The sequence below is a fragment of the Scyliorhinus canicula genome, chromosome 4 (assembly GCF_902713615.1).
Source record: "Scyliorhinus canicula chromosome 4, sScyCan1.1, whole genome shotgun sequence".
Lineage (NCBI taxonomy): Eukaryota > Metazoa > Chordata > Chondrichthyes > Carcharhiniformes > Scyliorhinidae > Scyliorhinus > Scyliorhinus canicula.
The window spans coordinates 120,041,226-120,054,109 of NC_052149.1; the positions used below are offsets into that span (position 1 = coordinate 120,041,226).

Consider the following 12,884-nt stretch of genomic DNA (forward strand, 5'->3'; position numbering starts at 1 on the left):
CAGCACGGTGGAGGCAGTGGTTAGCACTGTTGCCTCATGGTGCCGAAGTCCCAGGTTCGTATATGTTTAACGATTCATTATCTCTTGGTTCTGTGCCTCCTACATTGACAAAAGCTTCTATTTAACTTATACTCAAAAAAAGACAGGGACCCTGAGGAACATGGCTCATATCGGCCTATCACCCTTTTAATTGCAGACGGAAATCTTTTAGCTAAGGTTCTGCCACGTCGCTTGGAGCTATATTTCCCTGATGACCGAACTGGCTTTATAAAGGGACAATTGTCCTCAAATTTACATTGTCTTATTGACATTATACTTTCCCCAACTGCTTTGACCGTCCCTGAAGTTGTTGTTTCTCTGGCTATGGAGAAGGCTTTTTACCAGATGGGGTGGGATTATGTGTTTGCAATTTTGGGTATGGTCCAAAGTTTACTTAATGGATTTGCCTTCTTTATACCTCCCTACCATGAATGTGCACACTAACTCTCTACGCTCAGAGTACTCCCCTTATCCAGGGGAACTGTCAAGGGTGTCCCCATTCTCCACTCCAGCTCTTTGCCCTGGCGATAGAACCTGTCAATAGCCTTAAAGTCGTCCACACTGCTAAAGGGTATCCTTCGAGCTGGTGTGGATCAGTGTGTGTTCTTATATGCTGATGACCTCCCAATATTACTAACCCTGTTGCATGTGTTGATGCCATGATGTATATTTTCAGCGCCTTTGGCTTGTTCTCTGGCTATAAATTGAATATCAACAAAAGTGAGTGTTTCCTAATTAACTCTAGTGCCCAACAAATACCCCCAAGAGCTTTGCCGTTTTGTACATCTGGTGCTGGTTTTCACTACTTAGGTGTGAACATAATGCACTCTCTTGCAACTGTACATAGAACAAACCTTATGAGCCTGGTCACCAAAATTAAAGCGGATATGCAGCCCAGGGATAGTTTGCCTCGTTCCTTAGCTGGCAGAATTCCATTTTTAAAAATGAACATTCTGCCCAGATTCCGGTTTCTTTTCTAATGTCTCCCTATTTTTCTACCAAAATAATATTTTGTTATGGTTAACAAGCTGCTATCAACATTTATCTGGGCAGGCAGAACTCCTAGAGTCTGTATAGCTCAGTTTAAATGAGTCCCATGCTGTCACTAGACAGTGTTTGTTATTGGTTCTGCTGGAAGCTGTTTGTGGCATGTCATTTAAAATCTCTTTTACTTTATGTAAACATATGACCAGGTCAAAATAAATGTTTTATTTGACAGCACAATTTAAAATCACACACGTATCGTCATTGCAGTCTTGACCATTTAAAATAATTAAATATCTTAAATTTAAAATGTAGTCAGGGGCAATGAAAATATAAAATTATTTGAAATTACACTACATTTATCACTTTTTGATGTATTCCTTGGAAGTTGATATTTTAAACAGATGTTCTTGTTTTTACCAGTGAGGATGACCCATTTTTTACATAACGTGCTTGATTCTTTTGTATGTGCTCTTCAGCTGAGGGGAAGTAAGCATGCTGTGCCTTCCTTCCTATCATGATCACTCACAGACACCAGGAACCAATCAGATGGCTGGCAGCGCCGTAGTCCAGGCAGTTCAGACAAGGATTGGTGGCCATGGTGGGGAATATAGGCAATCCCATCATGCCCAGGAAATTGCAGAGTTAGGAGCCTCAGTGAGAGGGATTGGGAGGCTGGATTTTAGAGGCTGGGGGAAGACATTGAGTGGGAGAAGTGCCTCTGAGGGAGGTTACCCCACCTTGCCAGTCACCAGTTCACATAACTAAAGTGGCTGTGGGTGGGCTGAGGCCCCCAAGTGGCCATCGATCGGTCTCTTAAGAGGCTCAATAGGCTCTAGAGTGGGCTGACACATTCCCCATCCCCTGTAAAATTTAATTCAGGTTGGGGGGGTGGGGGGGGAAAGAGTGCTGGGAAGGTCACCTGCCAGATATACATGCCACCCACCAGGCTTTCAAGCCCACTGGTGGAAAATAATAAAGTCCAGCTCCAGGACATGGGCAAGAAGTATTGAGAATCTTCAATTTAAAAAGAAATTCCAATTAAAGGACAATTTAGCATGGTCAATCCACCTACCCTGCACATCTTTGGGTTGTGGGGGTGAGACCCACGCAGACGATGGGAAAACATGCAAACACTACATGGACAGTGACTTGGGGCTGGGATCTAACCCGGGTCCTCGGCGCCGTGAGGCAGCAGTGCTAACCACTGAGCCAGTGTGCTGCCCCCGAACCTCAGATGTTAACGACATTTGATTGAAATACACTTGATGCATTTGTTTCCTCAACATTTTTATTTTGCTGTACAGAAAAATTGTGCCAACTAGTTTCATGCACGGTAGGTTATTACCCAAAATTTTGCCTTCCTCCTTCTATGATCACATATGACTGATTTCTTACATTTGTAATAAACTATCATGGGAATCTACGTTAATTGTACTGTGAGAAAAAAAAAACATTTTTCTTACAAAAATGGGGAATTAAGGAGCATTATTAAGGAAGAAAGTGTCCTGGCGAGGTGTGCAGAAGATATTACAGCTCAGGGCTTAGGCAGCTGAAGGCATGGCTGTCACTGGTACGGTAATTAAAATCACAAATGCACAAAAGGTTAGAATTGGTTGAGTACAAGAGGAGATTACAGGCAAGGACATGGAGGGATTTGAAAATGTGAATAAGTGTTTTAAGAGACATGGCTTAACCAGGAATTAATGTAGGTTAATGAGCATAGGTACTGGATGAACTGGACTTTGTGCAAGTTATCGGGCATGGGCAGCAGTTTTGGATGACCTCGAGTTCGTGGAGGGTAGAACCTGAGATGTCAACCAGGAGTATGTTGAATAATCAACTCTGGAAATAGCAAAGACATGAGAATTTCACATCAGATGAGGTGAAGTAGGTGTGGAGTTTGGCAATGTTATGCAGGTAGAAATAGGCGGTGATGTATGAATATGTGGTTGGAATGTAGTCAAGGTGCGCAGTTAGATCCACATTTTGTGAAGGAAATGAACATTTAAGGAGGTGGAGATTAGATATGCTACAAGAAATGAAGAAGCACTGCTATTATTCTCACAGCGAGTTAGAAAGAAGAGGAGAAGGAATAGTAAAACTACCTGATGGTTCTCTCTACTTTAACAAGTAGAGTGAACACAACACACTGTAGAGCAGGGGTGGGCAAACTTTTCCGTGCAAGGGCCACACTCAGAAATTCACAATTTTAAAGGGCCGCATAGTATATTAATTAATAGTCCCGGTTGTAACCAATTAGCGTGCGGCATATACCTCAGCGCTTCCCCCGGCGGCATCCTGCCTTTAGCCCTCTTTTTCTCTACTTTTCAAAAATGGCGCTTCACCCGGTTATGATTCTGGGCGCCTCATATAGAACATAGAACAGTACAGCACAACAGGCCCTTCGGCCCTCGATGTTGTGCCGAGCAATGATCACCCTACTCAAGTCAACGTATCCACCCTATACCAGTAACCCAACAGCCCCCCCCAATTAACCTCATTAAAAAAAAAACAATTAAAAAAAATATTTTATTTAAAAAAAAAAAAATTTTTTTTATGACTTGATCTTGGTGGGCCGCATAAAGACCTTTGGCGGGCCGCATGCGGCCCGCGGGCCGTAGTTTGCCCACCCCTGCTGTAGAGGGACCCTTAGAACTGAAACCATGTTAACTACTTTCAGGCACTGAAGTGAAGAGAACAATTTTACTACTTTCCTCCAGATCTGCATGGGATATAGCCAGCTCTTCAGCAGGACCCAAGAAGTCTAGTATATTTACAAGGCAAAAAGTAAGCTAGCCCCATTTTTCTAAAAAAAAAGCAAAACTATTTTCTAGTAATTTAATTAACTTTAAATTACCATTAATTTGAAACATCATTCGCAGACTCCAATTTGATCAACATACACTAAGCAACAAAGTGACTGACATAACTGCTCCAGAGCCACCAGTCTCCAGTGATTTTGTTGGTCCTGAGCCACTGTGTGGTGTGAATTAATACGATCCAAATCTCAGTTTGGTTTCCAGTGCAGTTTTACGTCGGTGTTACAGTCACTACACCAGCTCATGATTTTGTCGTGTCCTTGTGGATTTCTGCTGGCCAGTTGACCTGAATATGATATGGGTTCAGCTCTTCATGACTCACATAGTCTGGTGCATTACTCATTAAATCTCGGCCTCTAAAGGATTTAGGAAAAGCAATTACATCCCTGATACTTGAGGCTCCAACTGTAAGAGCTATCAGTCTGTCCAGACCTAAAATGAAACAGATTAGACAATGAAACAATACCATCCAGCATCCAGAATTGACAAACACAACAAAAAGTTTGGTATTAGACAAAACAAGAAGCATCTGTCCTAAGTTAAAGCTGCTAAGCACTAATGCAATGGCCAGCCGATAAGGATGGGAGGAGAAAACATGATTTAATGCTATTTTTGGGTGTAACACATTAGCTAGGAAGAGGAGCAAGCCTGATGTAGTGGTTACTTTACTGGTCAAATAATGTGGAAAATCTGAATTCAAATCTCACTATGGAAACTTGAGAAATTTAATTCAAGTTTTATAAATCTGGAAATAAAAATTTCTGAAAGTCACCATTGTTGTAAGGTGTTAATTACAGGTTGGTAGATCTGAAGAAGTCTTTGCAGTTATACAAAGGTTAACTGCAAGCCTTTATTGACTCTTGGACTATTTACAAATATACAGTAAAGGGTACAGGCTCGGAGCGGTGTCCATGCTTGCTGGTACACACGACTCTGTCCAGCTCTCGACTGACTCTGGATATGGGTCATGTGCTCTCTTGCATCACTGTGTACTGTTCTCAGTCCCACATTAACCTAGTGTGTTCCAGACCCTTATATTACAACCATGAAGTTGTTGGATTGCCATAAACCCCCAACTGGTTCATTACTATGCTTCAGAGAATTACATTTATGTTCCTACCAGTTCCAACTTCTACATGACTCCACCATGGTTTATTCTGAAGTGTCACAACAAACACTTTATAATATTAAACTTGCTCGGGCCAAATTGTGATGGCATTGCAAGCACCATCCAGATTCTGAGAATGATGGAAAAGTCAGCCTTCCTCTCTCCCATCAAAGTTACAAATATCCCTGATCAACAAACAAAGTTCTAATTAATTCTAACCTCAGGCTCCTACCATGCTAGATTGTAGACAAGAGTGACATAAAAACCTAACTTGGAACTTACCCAATGCAATCCCACCATGGGGTGGTGCTCCAGAATCTAGTGCCTCAAGTAGATGCGATAACACCCCACTGTCTTCCTGTATATGCAAATAAATAAATAAATGAATAAATATGGATACTTATTTTTAATTTTGACTTATTCAACTGCAACTTGTGCACAACCTGTAGAGTGCCCCACTGGAAGGTGGTGCTAGTTCGCAAAGTGATGCAATACTTTTCCAACTAGCGTTTCCCAACTGGCACATGTCTTGTCTCACTTGTATCCAGTTTGCAAATGTTATTTTGATTTACAGCACAAAAGGTTGGGACATGAGCTTACAGTTTCACACCAGCAGCTTGTTGCACAATAAGCTGAGAACAAGAGTGTCACCTACAAGCAGGTGAAGAAAGTACACAGGTGCATTCACTTATGTGGTCAACAAATAAGTCAGAAGAACATTTGTTCATGGAAAATTATGTTTGAATAATTTGATCAAGTTCATTGATTAAATAATGGAATAATTAGGGTAATAGTGTATGGTTATATTTCAAACAGCAGGGGAGAATAAAGTGGTGTTCCCCAGGGATCAGCATGTAGACCACTATTTTTTTAAATTAAAATATATTAATATATATTATATATTAATATAAATTACCTGGATTTAGGTCAACGGGGTATAATTTTAACGTTTGAAGATGAGTCAAAACTCAAATGGAGTAAACAATAAGGAGGATGGTAACAGATAGACTGGTAAAATGAGCAGACATGTGGTGGACGTTAAGTCGAGAATTATGAAGTGATTCATTTAGGAAAGAGGAATGAGGTGAGGTGATATGAAATTGTTGAATTTTAAAGGGGTGCAGGAACAGATACCTTCTGGCATGTATTCACAAATCTATGATACAGAACAAGAGAAGGCTGTTAAAAATGCATAAAGTGTATCTGAGTTTAAAAAACTTTGGTTAGGCCTCAGCTGGAGTATTCCAGGCACCGCATTTTACAAAGGTGCCTTTACAAAGCCTTGGAGGACAGTGGAGTGGTATTAATTTGGCTCTACCAAATAGCGGGCACTGGCTGAATAGCCTTTTTTGCTGTACCATTCCATGATTGTATAAATCACAGATGCCAACTGGGAATGCCAAGTATAACCTGTCAGGTTTCCAATAGCAGTGTTTCAAAGATTAAACATTCACTTCTGGGACATCCAGCCAAATTAGGAGGTTGGGATAGAGCAAGGGACAATCAGGGTGGGATCCTGCTCTTGATCAATAATTAGAGCTATCTCCCCCAATGCCATTCCTTCAAGATCTTTTTCACATATTCTCTTTTAAATAATGTTACAATATTTACCTTTTTAAAAATAAATTCAGAGTACCGAATTATTTTTTTCCAATTAAGGGGCAATTTAGCATGGCCAATCCACCTAACCTGCACATCTTTGTGCTGTGGGGGCGAAACACCACGGACACGGAGAGAATGTGCAAACTCCACAGAGACAGTGACCTGGCACCGGGATTGAATGCGGGCCTCAGCGCCGTGAGGCAGCAGATCTAACCACGGCACTACTGTGCCGCCCTTACAATATCTACTTTCATAGCTACTTGCAGTGAGTAAGTGCAAGGAGCTCATGGGCTTCTGTCACCAACATCAAGACTATCTGCTTAGTTGTCTCTGCTGTGCCCACTAGCCCATCAGGTCAAACATCCCCTCCTCAAGATTGCCCCCACTCAAGCTTTGAACTCATAATTTTCTCCAGTTTCTCTCCCATCTCCCCTCACACCTATCTTGTCCATGAGATAAGAACATGAGAAATAGGTTTGGGAGTAGATCCATACCCCTCAAGCCTGTTCTGTCATTCAATACAACTATTGGTTTTAAATCCACTTTCTTCTCCACTCCCTACATCCCTTGGTTCCTCAAGAGACCAAAAATCTCTCTATTTCAGCCTTAAATATGTTCAGTAATAGAGCATCTATGACCCTCTGGCATAGACAATTCCAAAGATTCACAACCCTTTGGGTGAATACATTTCTCATCTCAATCCTTAATGATCAGTCCCTTATCCTAAGACAGTGCTCCAAATATTCTAGATTTGCCAGCCAGGGGAAACAACCTCTCAAGTGTCTAGTCATCATCACCTGTTGGCAGGAAAAATGGGCCCCTTTCAAAGAAGAACCATTTCGGCCACAGTCAAATTCCCTCAAAACGAAAAGATAAGACAAACAAATCCAGAGTTACCTAAGGAAAAATGTGCTTCTGACAGTTTCAGGTAGAAAATATAATTAAAAACCAAACTGTACACAGAACATTCAGGGAGGTGAAGAAACAAATAAGAGAAGCAAAGAGGGGGTGTGAAAAGAGAGACTGGCATCTAGCATGGTAGAGAATCCCAAAGTCTTTTTTAGGCATATTAATAGAAAAAGAGTGAGTAGAACCTATCAGGGACTAAAGATGGGATTTACAGATGGAGACTGAGGGCATAACTGAGGCACTAAATGAATATTTTGTCTCTGCCTTTAAGAAGGAAGATAATGCTTCCCAGGCCATGGAAAAACAGATGAGGTAATTCAGATACTGGCTGGATGTAAAACTGAAAAAGTAGAAGGTATCGGTTAGGTTATCACATCGAATTTAAAGTGCAGGAGGCCATTCAGCCCATCGATTCAACACCGGCCCCTGAAAGAGCACCTACTTAAGTGCACACCTCCACCTTTTCCCCGTAACCCTGCAACCCCACCAAACGTTTGGACACTACAGGGCAATTTAGCGTGACCAATCCACCTAACCCGCACATCTTTGGACTTTTCTGAACTTACAAGTTGAAAATGCACCAGGACCAAGTGGGATGCATCCAATGATACAGAGGTAGGTGTGTGGGGCACTTTACAGAGGTACTGGCCATAATCGTTCAGCTATCCCTAGACTCAGGGGTGGTCCCAGAGGATACGGTAAAAAAAAGAGCTCAGTAACTACAGGCCAGTCAGTTTAACTTTGGTGGTGGGAAACATCTAGAAACAATAATTCAGGACAAAATAATAATCACAGAGACAAATGTACCTTAATTAAAGCTAAAATTGATTTCTTAAGATAGTTTTTTGAAGAGGTAACAAAGAGAGTTCATGAGGGCAATGCTATTGGTGTGGTATACATAAACTTCCAGAAAGTGCTTGATACAGCACAACAGACTTGTGAGCAAAGTTATAGCTCGTGGAATAAAAGGGACAGTAGCAACATGGATATGGAACTGGCGAAGTGACAGGAAACAGAGAGTAATGGCTAATGGATATATTTTGGGGCAGCAGGAAGGTTTGACATGCTGCTTGCCAGGTGTCAGTATTGGGATCCTTGCTTTTCCTGATATATATTAATGAACTTGAATTTGTGTAGGGCACAATTTCAAAGTCTGTAGATGATATAAAACTTGGAAGCATTGTCAACTATGAGGAGCATGGTGTAGAACTTCAAAGGGACATAAACAAGTTGGTCAAATGGGCAGGCATATGACATATGAAGAGACAACATAAAATGTAGAATAAAGTGTTGAATCGATAGGCCGAATGGCCTCCTGCACTTTAAATTTGATGTGATAACCTATCCGATACCTCCTCCTTTTTCAGTTTTACATCCAGCTAATATCTGAATTACCTCATCTGTTTTTCCGTGGCCTGGGTACCATTATCTTCCTTCTTAAAGGCAGATAAAAACTCTAAAGTGGGTGGAGCAGGGGGATCTGGGTGAACTGCCTGTACTTTGGTGGAGGCAGGTTCAATTGAAACATTCAAAAGGGAATTAGATAGTTATCAGGAAAGGAAGAATGTGCATGTTACAGGGTGAAGGCAGGGGAATGGAACTAGGTGAGTTGCTTATTTTGAAAGCCAATGCTGACACACCGGGTGGAATTTTTCACCCTGTGCACAGAAAATCTGGAGGCATAGTTTTCATTGTCACACTGACGGGGCAGGGCCTGATAGAGCTGGCAACGCCGGCTTCACAGATATCAGGGCACCATTTTTAAAGCATGCTCCAATCAGCCCCCCCCCCCCCCCCCCCCCCCCACCACACATAATGCATTGGCACATCCAGAGTGCCAGGGAGCAGTGCCAGGGCACTGCCCAGGCACGTCCCTCCCCTCCTGGGGCTAAACCTACCTTTGCGCCCTGACAAATTTCCCTTGACAGCTTCACGTTTTGCAAAAGCAGCTGTAAACCTTGTTAATGTGATGGATATAGGAATTTTGGATGTGTATTGTATTATATGGATCCGATGCGGTAATGGGGGTTAAAAGCCTGGGTAAGTGTGTGTATGACTCTACTGCAGTAAGGTTTTTAAAAATCCTGGTTTAAAAGACAGGAAGACACTATGGCTACATAAGGGATAACTAAAGCATCATAAAAGATCATCATTCATTCCCAAATAAACATTTCTCGTCAGTATTTACTGTTGAGAAAGGCACGAATGTTAGGGAAATTGGGGAAATAAAAAGTGATGTCTTGAGGAGTGTACATATTACAGAGAAGGAGGTTCTGGAGGTATTAAAGCGCATCAAGATAGATAAATTCCCAGGACTTGATGAAATGTATCCCAGGGTGTTGTGGGAGGCTAGGAAGGAAATTGCCGGCCCCCTAACTGAGATATTTGAATCATCGATAGCAACAGGAGAGGTGCCCGAAGATTGGAGGGTAGCAAATGTTGTGCCCTTGTTTAAGAAAGACTGTCGGGATAAGCCTGGGAACTACAGACCGGTTAGCCGTACTTCTGTAGTGGGTAAATTGTTAGAAGGTATTCTGAGGGACAGGATCTACAGGCATTTAGACAGACAAGGGAAAGTCAGCATGGCTTTGTAAGGGGAAAGTCATGTCTCACCAATTTAATTAAGTTTTTGAATAGGTAACCAAGAAGGTAGATGAGGGCAGTGCAGTCGACGTTGTCTACATGAACTTTAGCAAGACCTTTGACAAGGTACCACATGGTAGGTTGTTACAAAAGGTTAAATATCTTGGAATCCAGGTAGCCAATTGGATACAAAATTGGCTTGGTGACCAAAGCCAAAGGGTGGTTGTGGAAGGTTTATTTTCCACTGGAGGCCTGTGATCAGCGGTGTGCCTCAGGTATCGGTTCTGGGTCCACTGTTATTTGTTATATATATTAATGATTTGGATGAGAATGTAGGAGGCATGGTTAGTAAGTTTTCAAATGACGCCAAGATTGATAGCATAGTGGACAGTGAAGAAGGTTATACAAGATTGTAACAGAATCTTGATAAATGTGAGGTGATGCATTTTGGTAGATCAAATCAGGACATGACCTACTCAATTAATGGTAGGGAGTTGGGGAGAGTTACAGAACAAAGAGATCTAAGAGTACAGGTTCATAGCTCCTTGAAAGTGGAGTCGCAGGTGGGCAGGGTGGTGAAATGACATTCAGCATGCCAGGTTTTATTGATCAGAATACTTAATACAGGAGTTAACGTCTTGTTGAAGTTGTGCAAGACATTAGTAAGACCACACATGGAATACTGTGTTCAGTTCTGGTCACCCTATTATAGGAAGGATATTGTTAAACTACAAAGAGGGCGGAAGAGCTTTACGAGGATGCTACCAGGACTTGATGGTCTGAGTAAGGAGAGGCTGGGACTTTTTTTCCCCTGGAGTGTAGGGGGCTTAGGGGAAATCTTATAAAGGTTTTTCAAAATAATGAGGGGCATAGATAAGGTAGATAGTCAACATCTTTTCCCAAAGTTAGAGGAGTCTAGAACTAGACTCCATGGGGCTGGTTTAGCAGAGTGGATTAAATTGCTGGCTTGTAATACAAAACAATGCCAGCAGCACGGGTTCAATTCCCGTACCAGCCTCTCCGAACAGGTGCAAGAATGTGGCAACTAGGGGCTTTTCACAGTAACCTCATTGAAGCCTACACGTGACAATAAGTGATTATTATTATTATATTATTCTTACTAGAAGGCATATATTTAAGGTGAGAGATACAAAAGGGACCAGAGGGGAAATTTCTTCACACAGAGCATGGTGAGCATCTGGAATGAGCTGCCAGAGGCAGTGGTAGAGGTGGGTACATTCTTTCCTTTAAAAAACAGGATGGCCAGGGTGGGTATAGAGCAGGGGTGGGCAAACTTTTCCGTGCAAGGGCCACATTCAGAAATTCACAATTTTAAAGGGCCGCATAGTATATTAAGTAAAATAATTAATATTTAAAATAGCCAAAATAAAAGGTTTTTAAAGAAAGAAAAAAGCAATTAATTTTTATTAATTAATATTTTAAAGTAGAAACTTTACATGAAACACATTTATTTGAAAAACAAAGTAACTCAGTTTAAAGAAAAAAAAGCAATTAATTTTTATTAATTAATATTTTAAAGTAGAAACTTCACATGAAACACATGTTGTGCCGAGCAATGATCACCCTACTCAAGTCAACGTATCCATCCTATACCAGTAACCCAACAGCCCCCCCCCATTAACCTTAAAATAAAAAATAAATTAAAAAGAAATTAAAAAAAAAATATTATGACTTGATCTTGGTGGGCCGCATAAAGACCTTTGGCGGGCCGTAGTTTGCCCACCCCTGGTATAGAGGGATATGGGCCAAATGCGGGAAAGTGGGACTAGGCTAGTGATAGAAACTGGGCGGCATGGACAGGCTGGGTCAAAGGGTCTGTTTCCATGATGCAAACTCTATTCAAACCACGTATAGTGTTTACCTAAATAGGGCGAATGGAATTTGAAGGTTCCCTGGGATTTAGATAATTGAGGAGTTTGGTTAGCTTTAGTGAGATCTTCATAACCCTGTTAGTGGGATGGAGATGATGTAGTTGCTGGGGAGAGCCAAGGGCTGTCAGCTGTTGAGTTTCCGTTTTGATCTGAACAGAACAGGGAATTTTAGCCAAATTCTGGGACGTTAAACAGTAGTTTGACACAGACAAGAATCAGCAGGTTGTTTACTGAAGGATGTCTCTCTCTCTCTCTCTCAAAGCAGTTCCTCCAAGACATCCATACAGAAAGTAATCCTGTGTTTGCTAACTGTATTTGAAAGTGGTTATTTCAAACCTGAGATGGATTTTGCTTGATTGGAGATAAAAAGATAGAAGTCAGGAGTTAAAGCTTTTCATTTTATTGTTAAGCATTGGTTAACTTGTAATTAAATGCTATTTCTTGTATGATGCTGAGGTCAGTTTAATACTGTATTAACAATAAAGTACCATATCTTTATTTGTGCATCGAGTCACTCTTAGAATGAAGTATCCCCCTCCTCAGTCTTAAAAATTAAAGAAAATATTCGGGTTTCTGTCCGGTATCCTAGTAAATGTTGGGATCTGGTCCAGAATCGTAATACTGACTTGAGGGAAATTTTTAATGTGGGGAGAACATATGGCTAGGAAGTCCTTTAATTATATGATCATTTATTAAAATGTATTGAAATGAAGGGGTGGAACCTCGTTACATCACCAGCGATGGGTGGGGATCTCGCCAGCGAGGGATTTTGCCCCTACATTGCCATTTGCACCCATGGTTAACATGGATGCAAAATTGCCCCCATTGGGCCAAACGGTCTCCTTCTTCACTGTAACAATTCTGTAATTCAGTCTTATTTAGTTTTCTATGTGAGACATCTTGAGATATTTTATCAGATTAAAGGCTCTACATAAATGGAAGTGT

At 41.3% G+C, this 12,884-nt stretch overlaps 1 protein-coding gene across 1 annotated transcript in view; it reads right to left on the reverse strand.

The window, feature by feature from the left end:
- Positions 1–3,569: 3,569 nt before the first annotated feature.
- dars2 (aspartyl-tRNA synthetase 2, mitochondrial) overlaps positions 3,570–12,884 on the reverse strand; it is a 75,372-nt gene continuing 66,057 nt past the window's right edge. The window contains exons 16-17 of the mRNA XM_038795115.1: positions 5,236–5,311; positions 3,570–4,277 (exon numbers count right to left, since the gene is read on the reverse strand). Coding sequence (XP_038651043.1) covers positions 4,087–4,277; positions 5,236–5,311 — 267 coding nt within the window. The 3' untranslated portion in view covers positions 3,570–4,086. The remainder of the gene's footprint in view (positions 4,278–5,235; positions 5,312–12,884) is intronic.